General features: G+C 41.9%; 2 protein-coding genes across 5 annotated transcripts; both read left to right on the plus strand.

Annotated features, from left to right (window-relative positions):
• Nucleotides 1-432: 432 nt before the first annotated feature.
• Nucleotides 433-3350, plus strand: LOC129590819 (phosphatidylinositol transfer protein alpha isoform-like). The gene is made up of 9 exons (XM_055486225.1): nucleotides 433-956; nucleotides 1037-1067; nucleotides 1173-1336; nucleotides 1703-1802; nucleotides 1905-1982; nucleotides 2065-2145; nucleotides 2430-2507; nucleotides 2574-2669; nucleotides 2832-3350. The coding sequence occupies exons 1-9, from the start codon at nucleotides 940-942 to the stop codon at nucleotides 3078-3080; spliced, it is 894 nt and encodes a 297-aa protein (XP_055342200.1). The 5' UTR covers nucleotides 433-939; the 3' UTR covers nucleotides 3081-3350.
• Nucleotides 3351-3615: 265 nt separating this feature from the next.
• On the plus strand, nucleotides 3616-8170 carry LOC129590865 (RNA-binding protein spenito-like). 4 transcript variants are annotated; one of them, XM_055486294.1, is made up of 8 exons: nucleotides 3616-3783; nucleotides 4009-4086; nucleotides 4502-4952; nucleotides 5129-5368; nucleotides 5451-5683; nucleotides 5937-6248; nucleotides 6904-7670; nucleotides 7729-8170. In XM_055486294.1, exons 2-7 carry the CDS (start codon nucleotides 4069-4071, stop codon nucleotides 7624-7626), a joined length of 1977 nt encoding a protein of 658 aa, XP_055342269.1. In that variant the 5' UTR covers nucleotides 3616-3783; nucleotides 4009-4068; the 3' UTR covers nucleotides 7627-7670; nucleotides 7729-8170. The 4 variants fall into 4 exon arrangements, with proteins under 4 accessions (XP_055342269.1, XP_055342268.1, XP_055342270.1 ...); XM_055486293.1 differs by having other exon boundaries at nucleotides 6904-8170; XM_055486295.1 differs by having other exon boundaries at nucleotides 6907-8170.
• Nucleotides 8171-10067: the final 1897 nt, after the last annotated feature.

Below are 10067 nucleotides of genomic sequence, written 5' to 3' on the forward strand. Positions count from 1 at the left end.
TCCCTGCTGTGGGCGAAGCCATGGGCACTGTTAAGGCAGCCAGTTGACTTTGCAACTGGGAAATCGTTTGCTCCATAGCAGCAAGATGGAGAGAATCGGGAGAGGTTCGGTTGACTTCTTCGGATGGCTTCTTTTTTGTCACCCCAACACGTTTCTTTTTAGGTTTGGTGGAAGAACGCGTTGTAGGACCCATTTTTATTGCGCAAAATGGTTAAAGATCTTAAAATTATAATATTGCTGTACTTCATACGACGTATTAATACTCGCTCTGCTTGTGACCTTAACAAATATCACTGGTTGCCAAGCATTACGAGAGCTCTGCGTTAACGACATTTAATGCTTTCAGCATTAAATGACATTAACTGTAGCAACTGTAAAATACAGTAAGTACTGTATAGCTCCCGTGACTACAACACGACGAAAACCTTACTATACGATTAAGATAGCAGCAGCAGTTTACAGTAGTTTGTGGTAGCAGTAGTTTACACAACAAGCTTTTCAATTAAGTACTTATGTTTATCCGATGAAATTTGAATACGATTACGTCATTCATATGGCTGAAAAATTAGTTTGTATTTTAATGGACCTCAGAATTTCGAGTGCTTATATATTATGCTTTTGCCTAAAACAGTGTTTACACACAGCGTTTTGGTGGTGGTAGCTGCTTAAGGAACATTTGCCAGTGCGAATGAAATAAAATAATCTATTACTTATTACGATCTTTGAGGGAATCTTAATTGCAATTTGTGATTTATCGTTTTTGTGACGTACTGTGCATGTTTGTTGCAAGAACACCCGATGTATCCATAAACTGCTGCTTTTGATTTCTGCAAAGCAAATACAAGTCTAACAGCAGTACAATGTATTAAATGTTCGGGCATTCATTGTTTTACCGTACGTGTCACTTGAATTTGTGAGGTGAAAGTTGAAACGCTGACAATGATAATAAAAGAATAGTGAGTATTCCTTAATAAATGTGGTATTTCTGCTGATTGTGCCATCTGTTAAAAAACTCAAAGCATTTCTCATCCGACAGCCGAATAATTCTTCCGATATCGATGGAAGAGGTAAGTTCGCTAAGGGTAAAATGTTATGTCATACTTATTAAGTATACAAATTATACGAAACCAGTATTATTTTGAAATTCATACGTGGATGTTATCCCGTTACAGTATCCTATCGCTCACTCATATACAACAACTGCTGTAATTCGACAAGATTTGGCACTTGGAGATGATATCGAGATATCGAAGAGCGAACCGGTGACGAATATTCGTTTGCCAGATGGAAAGCGCACCAGTGGTCATTTCGTCCACAAGGTTTATCATTTGCGCAGGTACAGATGGAAGTATCGATAGGAATTTACGCATTTGTAGCGCCTTTCAGAAGCTGGCAAATTATTTGTATATATATATAGATAATTCTTTACCGATCACGGGCTGTTTTACTATGCAGAAGCCACAATATCATTAATGTTTTGCGTAATCGACTGATTCGACTCTAACCTAATGTTGAAAGTGCATGTGCGCTGCCCTTTAATTTACTGTGCTTGTAAAGCATGCACATGATTATAATTGTATTCAAACGCATTTTGTAAATCGGCGAAAGATGTTTTTTACGCCGCGCGGCTGTACCTCTCAGTTAACAGAAATGATTTCCCGTTTATACAAACCATAAATACAGTGTATTAATGCATTCTCAGGCAAGTTCCAAAATGGGCGAAAGTCTTGGCTCCTAAGGAACTGCTCGTGCTTCATGAAAAAACTTGGAATGCTTTTCCTTATTCACGCACTGAGTTTTCGGTACATATATATATCAAAATATGGCATATCACAATTTGTACCAAATGTCTGGAAAGATGACATACTCGCACATGCTCAGCAATATCATTTTTGCTGCTACAGAATCCAGAGTTTCTAAAAGAAAAACTATCTCTGCGCCTTGATTCCATATGCGCTCCGGATCGCGGCACTTCAGAAAATGTAACATTCCGAAAGTCAGCATGACCATATTTTTGTTCCATAACACTAACAAACTGCAAAATAATAATTAATTTTTGCGAAGATTCACTGCTTGACCCCAGCGGAACTGGCGCAAAGAGAAATAATCTACCTGGACATTGCCGGCGAACAGATTCCGCGTAAGGTATTAAGTATTACAGTCGATAACAGCTGCAGCCACGATCAAAATTTTGACTATAGTTTTAGCTTTAAACTATACTGATGGTGAGCGTTGAAGGCATAGTTAAATGACTCGAATCAAAACACTAGTGCCAAAAACATGGGAGTAGTCGACGTCCATGTCGTCATTAATATTTACGGTATTCGCTACCATGCAGTGACCACTGAAAATTTTCTGGTAGACTAATACTGCATGGCATGGTCAGTTCTTTTCATTCGGTTTGTTCGGGCAAATTTTTTATTTCACAGGAGTATAAGGCTGAATGCGATCCAAAAATATACCGTTCCACGCGAACCGGAAGAGGGCCGCTGGTCGGGGATTGGCAGGTTAAATGTTTGTCCTCATAAAAAATCATTACAGTTCTGTTTTCAACAGTTTAATTATGGTTTAAGCATTCGGTCTCTCCCGTCATGTGTTGCTACAAACTCATGACAATGGATTTCAAATGGCTTGGACTCCAGGATAAGGTTGAGAAATATGCATACGAGGTTGGCAACGTAATTGGCATTAATTGTGGACACTTGGAGGCCGCAACATAGCTGGTCTTATAAAAGCTGCGGGAGATTTTTGTTGTGATTACGTGCTTCCGATTATGGTCAAAAACAGAAGCGTAACGTGAAAGTTTAGTTGGTTTTTTTGTTGTTGTTTAGGCTGAACGAAAAGTGTTCTGCCAGTTTTACCGCCAAATGTTTTGCTGGATAGACCAGTGGTATGGGCTCACGCAGGCGGACGTGCGCGCAATGGAAGAAGATACCTGTCGGCAAAGCTGCAGCCGTGCTAACAGGCCCCAGGGTTTGTTTGGGAGCAAATCGGCCGTCCTACTGCCGGCACGGGCTGCGCGTCTCGTGCCGGAATCCAAATCATTGTCTCTTCCGTTAGACCCATCCACCGGGTTTTAATTCTGATCGCAATTCTGTTTCTAAAATCTGATTTCAGTACGTGCTACGTTTTATAGTGCATGCATAACATATTATCTTCCACTGGCCGTGTGCATTTTGGTTTACAAGTTTTGGTTATCTGGAAGGCTGCTAGCTGCGGCGGGTACTTATCGTACCTATCGGACCTTGCCATTTTGCTACGTTCTGCAGAGTGCAGACTTGTTTTTAGCAATTTTGGGAGTCAAAATTGCCATTGGCATTAAGCATTTATAAAATATTGATATTGTATAATCGATGAAAATACCTTTTCAAACAATAATTTCGTAAACAAAGAAATTTTCGGGGCTAGAAGAGAAAATCTGTAACCGTACTCGTACATATCTGTACGGTGTACAGTTCTGTACATATCTGTATCTCACCATCAGAATCCGGATGATGGGTCGAAACGTGTCGGTAGGCATATTTCCCTGTACTGGTTGTACAACCCCTCATAGTGATGGATCACGATGACGTTTCGACGTATTAAAGTTGGCTGACGTATTCACTATGGCCGCAATGGCACGCACGCATTGGGTTTCTAGAATTTTTCTAGTTTGTTGTTGTGGACCCCGTAATATCTGAGTTAGAAAATAACATCAAGTTTTCTAGTGATTTTGATTTGATAAGGAGTTTTATTACAGTTTCTGCAGTTGTTTGGATCAGAAATTAGAAACAGGCGCATGAGGTATCCGTTGCAGGAATTAATTTATGGAGTCATAATTCATGCTTTCGAAACGTCGATACTCCAGGTTTCGAAATTTTTGTTATGTGTCTAACATTCTTCATTCCTTCTTGATTTTGTTTCTTGATTCTGCTATACGTTTTGATGTTCGTGCATGTTGATGTGCTTGACATTTTGGAAGCAGAATCGTTGTGGTAGATCCTTGAGTTGTTGCTGTGTGTCTTACAGATCTGTGTCTTCTGAATCTTACTGAATCTACAGCTCTGCCTCCCTTACTGGCCTTACACGATGAATCGACGCGATGGTGTAAGTCCAATTAATCTCATTAATCAGATCCCATTATGTTTAAGAATTGTATCCTCCCCTGTCCCTATATTGTTTCCTTACTCCGCCTTTCCCCACAAGTTCTTCATACAATCATACTGTGCTGACGATCCCTGAACTGTTTACTGATGGCGAGCCTGTGTTGATATCGTGTAGTAAATATATTCTGGCGAGTCGATCGATACTGACGATACACATGTCACATTCGCTGTATGATCGCTGATATTTGCCTACAGTTTGAAAGCTTGGAGCAAATGTTATTATGTAAACTTTATTTGACATCTGCTGAAGACCTGTGTGACACAATCATACAAATGATCCTTTCTCGCCACGGGACTACGTGTTGTATAACTGCCATTTGATTCGCACATATTGTGTTTGTTTTATCTGCTTGTAGAGAGGAGATAGTGGTATGGCTGGTGGCGGTGGCATTCATATGATTCCCGGTGGCCGTGGGCTCGGCGGCGGCGTATGGTTGGCCGTGCAGGGTTTGCCGCGGGACTGGCGGGAAATGGACATATTCCGCGCGATGGAGAAACGCTACGGCAAAGTCAACGAAGTGCGCCGCAGCAACTCCAACGAACGCGAAGCGATGGTGCAGTTTGTCAGCGATAATGATGCCCGCTTCGTGTGGCATCTGCGGGAGATGGAGCTCTACGACCGCACAGTTACCATCGATCTAGCGCAAAAAGGAGGCCGCGGCGGCGGCGGTCGCGATGCCTCACCGCCGCCTATGCGAGGCGGCGGAGGATTCCGAATGGGAGGGGGCGGCGGTGGAGGGGGAATGGGTATGCAGGGCGGCAGTATGCGCCGGCAGTTCTCTAATGATCGACCAAGGGACAATTGGAGTAGGTTTCCGTAGTTTAGTTGGATTTTTTCCTACTGTTCAGAATTAATTGATTGGTTTTCGTGGTCTCTTGTGTAGTTTCCTCGCTATTTTTTGTTTCTGTTGCACAAAATCCGGTAAACAGTAACACGTTAATGGTATTAAGGACTTTGGTTTCTCATCGAATTTCTTTTGTAGATGAGCCTCGGGGCAATTTTGTCAGTAATAACAGCGGCGGCAGCAGTAGTTTCGGCAACGGTCAAAGTGGCAACGGAAATGCGCCTGTGGCACCCACTCCGCTGCCTGAAGACGATGAAAAAGCGACGAGAACATTATTTGTTGGCAATCTTGAGTATAATGTCACCGAATCATTACTGCGAAGCGTGTTCTCTAAGTATGGATTGGTACAAGACGTGGATATTAAGCGGCCCATGCAAGGTAGATTTTCAGAAAAATTACTTCTAATGAACGATTTTATTGGCAGTTAGCGAGAAGGGTTTCTGGTATTGATATTTTGCAGGGAATGGTGTAGCCTATGCATTCGTTCGTTTCTTACATCTTGATTTCGCCTACCGGGCCAAGTGTGAAATGAATGGCACACGTATTGGCAATTATCAGTGTAAAATTGGTTATGGCAAAACGAATCCAACCGTGCGTGTTTGGGTTGGTAATCTGAATTATCCCGGCACAGCCACTGATCTCGACGAAAATCGGCTTTTTGATGAGTTTGATCGTTTTGGACAGATCAAAAAGGTATTGTTCTTTTTGGCGATAATTGCAAATCCACTTCGTCAGATCAGCCTCGTTGTTGGTTATTTTTATCATATCTCTGTGAGCCGATATATAACATTCTATCGCGTACCAGCCTCCCATCGTGTTGCTATCCGAAATTATTTCTGCGTTATGGCTCCGAATTTATTTACCCAATGCGGTGTTATTTTGCTGATTATTGTTCTTCCGTGTATTGTTTCTTTCATTAAGTATGATGGAATGATTGTTGTTCAAGATTGATTACGTCCGGGGAGAACACTATGGATACATCACATTCGCATCGGTCAGCGCATCGCAGGAAGCGTGTGCCACGATGCGTGGTGTTACATTGAAAGTCAATGGCGATCGAGGAATGAAGAAGATTCGGTTGCGTGTAGATTATGCTGATCCGGATGATCCCTATCTACCCAAAATGAATAAACCTGAGTCCTCCAAACGCAGAACTGATGACAGCCGTAATAAGGATTCTGAGAAGGGCGATCGTCGTCGACAACCATCGCGCTCCAAATCGGGCTCACCGCCCCCCAAAAGTCGAGACAACGCGAAGGTATTGAGATATCCATGCAATTTATCATCTTTTCTGTTGCCTGAATTTATACATCTGTTATCCGTGCGATTGCCCTGGGAATTGACTTGTTGTTGCAAAAATTTATGGGTGGTTAGCTGAACGCAGTTGAAGTTTTATGCTTAACGCTGGATTCCTTCTGTCGAAGTGCTCTAGGGTTGCTGCTTAAAAAGTGCTGAGGAATTTCTACGGCGCTATTTAATGCTTAATGTGTCGCATTTTATGGGATTCACGTGGCAGGTAAATGTGAATCTCGGTGATCTTGAGCCCGTGTGCAGTCAGGATATCAGATTTTTGTTGAGCTGTATGGGAATCAGTACCCCCTGCCAGAACTGATTGTTCTGGATTGAAGTCCGAAAGTGATTTGTTTTGATGGTCTCGACTTTCGTGAACTGCCAAAACTAATAATTTATGCCATGTATGTTTGTTGTGGCCATTTTTGACAATCCACGGACGGCAGGGTGATCACTAATATTGTTATTGTTGATTTACTGTCTGCGGGCCGGGTAAGGTGACATTTTAAATTATGGACTTCTCTTAGCATGCCAGCGGGTTTGGTTATGGGTTTCTGGGGTTACAAATCGCCAAATTCTTTTACTCATGACGCGTATGCATTGTAACGCTGTTTCTGCTGTAGCAGACCAAACGTCGTCGCTCGTCTGTGGAAGCTGAATCGGAGCCAGAAGACAAGAGCGCCCAAAAGCGCTCGCGAGGTCTCTCCTCTTCGCCTCCCCCGAAACAATCAAGTAAAACAAACGATGAACGAAAGTCACGTGATGACAAGAAAACCGGCGAGAAATCCAAGGACAGCAAACGACGCATCCCTGTCACAGAGACCGTGGCCGAATTTCGCAATAAAACCGATGTAGTTTGGAAGGGCTCGGTTGTGCTGAAAAGCACAGTGTATCCCATTGCATCGCATTTACTGAGAGGACCCATTGGTTGGCTAAATGAAGTGCTGAGTCAGGGTGCGGAGCTCCAGATTACACGACGTTTACGACTGGAAGAAGAAAAGCTGAAAGATGTAACGGATAAAATGAATGCATCGGAGAGTGCCACGCTGATGTGTTTTGATGCCCCTCAGAAGGGTTCTCTTCAGAGTGGTCAGCACACGAAACCGCTCAAGCATTTGCAGGCATATTTATTAGAGAAAGAAGCGGCGGGGGTGATTAACGCTAATCAAGCGATAATCTATATCTTTCCGACTTGTCCCTTCGCCAGCCGGATCATCAGCGAAGACATGCCCACATTGAATCTACCGGAAAATGGAGCGCCAGTACGGGAAGAGGATCTGGGTATTCTCATGATCGTCTCGGCGCCGGTTGACAACAACCAGCCCACTGGTGGTGCCGCTGAATAGAACTTGTTAGGATGGGCATAAAGGCGTGCGGATTAGCGCTGGCGGTAATTTGCACAGTAGTTTTTGAGAAGCAGCATCTGCAGCAACATCAAATTGTTGTAGGACGAAGCATCACATCGGAACTGGACGCGCTTGGGTTACTTATTCAATCCTGTTGGTGCATGGTCATTGGATTTCATAATAATTTCCTCTACGGAATATATTCGGGTATTATTTTGGTTTTTGCTGCCGCATCTGATGGCAGAGTTGTTATCACTGATTGTAATTGACCAGTCATGCGGAAGACGGGAATTGAGCATTTTTCAAATGTTGCAAACCATTAAGTTTGTGTAAATGCTGCGAAGTAATTTTCTGTTCACTTGTTAGCCTACTTTTTCCCCCTTTTCAGTTCTCTTTCGCGCTCTACTCGGCCATGCTTGAATTTCTCTTTTAAATAGCGCCTAGTTAGACGATTGTCACTGTTCTCTATTGCGATTAGCTGCTTTGTTGGATTCTTAGTTTTGTTTTTCGTCACCTTTGACTGAACAAAAGCTTTTTATGTTCATTTGGGAAATTGTGCTACTCATGATCGGCTTCAGTAAATTGTTTTGTTAGCATGTGTCTTTTTTCCGTAACAGAATCAAACAAGATAAAATACTCGGTTATTACGTGGAGCATTAGAAACGTTATGAAATTTACGACGAACAACTCGGGCGATATCCATAACAATGGTACTCTGAATAATTTCCAACATCGCGGTAACCTTACCCTAATGCATACGCAAATATGATTATTCATTTTAAATTCGTGGAAATTACTATCTTCCAGTGAAAAGCAATGAAAGCTTTCATATCCATTGCTCAGAAGTTGTGTGTAAAATGTACAGCCTTCAGTGTCACTTCGTACTTAGCGTGGATGATTTTAAAGTTAAATCATTTATATTTTAAAGCTACCTGCTCATAATTTAAAATGTTACCTGATTACTAACGTTTGCTCTTACTTCTTAGCAGTCGTTTATCGTGCGCTATATACTTTTCTATATGTGGGGATCATAGTATGGGTCCAGACATTGACCTTTCGCTAAATTCTAATTATGCCCGTTATTACGTACGAGTCGGTACGACTTCGTACCATAGATGCGATTTAATATCACCATGAAATAAACCACATAACCGACACAAGAATTCAGACACCTACAAAAAAAGTCTGAATGAATCGACTGCAGTCTCTTCTAGTTGATCATGATTCATGAGCCGGGCAAACATAATCAACAGTCTTGTTGTGTGATCATACAACTGGTAATATTATGTAAAACAGTGACGCCCAAATGTAGGTCAAATCCAGTTTTAATCTATTTTAAAAATATACATTGTCTGCGTATGATAAACTAAAATACAGTTATGGATGGTTTGTTTTGAGTTGCGCGTGCGCCATGAGAGCTGAATGGTACTAGCCAATGTTTTCTAGGTCATAAATTGCGGTCGCATGCAGGCGCTGTATACTGTGCCGTATGCAAATTGTTTACCATTCTTTTCTTGGAGAGTTTAGTGAAAATTTATATCGGGGTGGGTTTGGCGGCTGCAGTGGACGCTCCGACTAAAACCCGAATACCATAATGCTTCGTCAGTATGTAAGAAGCGGTACGATTTGTGAATAATGCAGTCTTTCACAGGAAGCGACATTAACTTGTAAAATAAGATTGTTTCCCAACTGTCTGCGAGCCGAGTAAATTAAACGCCGAAGATATTTTTGTCGTAGCAATCAGGCCGGGGTCGCAACGAAGGTCCACAACCGCGCAGTTTGTAAAACTGGTGCAGAGATCCGATCATTCACACCTCCCACTTTATATACGAGCAATAGTAATGTCTCTCGGTTCGTAGCTTTTTGCATATATAAGGAAGAACGTCAACTTCCTCTTCGTACTCTTTGGGGAATGGAATCGGTACGCGGAAGTTTCGGCTCTTCTAAATTTTTTAAGCAGTTTTCAAGGTTTTGTGTCCGGATAAATATGAAATTGTTCTTCTGCAGATTACAAATGTTAACAATTACTTAGCTGCAATATGTGCGTCTAGCTTGTCCCTTCTATATTCTGTGGACGTTCTGACGAATAACGATACTGAGCACTCTGTTTATTTAGAACGCACAGAATGGCTTAAGTATACTATTTTGAAATGCCTACAATATCATATCCATTTAGTCCCCTATACGTCATACCAGTAATTTATTAACAGCATGCAGCCCGTTGCAAACTGTAGATAAGATCCAGTAGTAATCCATACCATGGTTAGATCGTTCAATGTGTCGAAACATTTTACTACTAATACAGAAACTAAACGAACACAACATATTCCAAAACTGACATCAAGTAAACATGAAACTGAGACGGCATTATCATTAAATTCTTAATAGATGCTGGTTGATGCATAATGGTTAGGATATTCTTTTATATTAATGGTCACAAA

The sequence above is a fragment of the Paramacrobiotus metropolitanus genome, unplaced genomic scaffold (genome assembly GCF_019649055.1).
Source record: "Paramacrobiotus metropolitanus isolate TYO unplaced genomic scaffold, Prichtersi_v1.0 Parri_scaffold0000042, whole genome shotgun sequence".
Taxonomy (NCBI): Eukaryota; Metazoa; Tardigrada; class Eutardigrada; order Parachela; family Macrobiotidae; genus Paramacrobiotus; species Paramacrobiotus metropolitanus.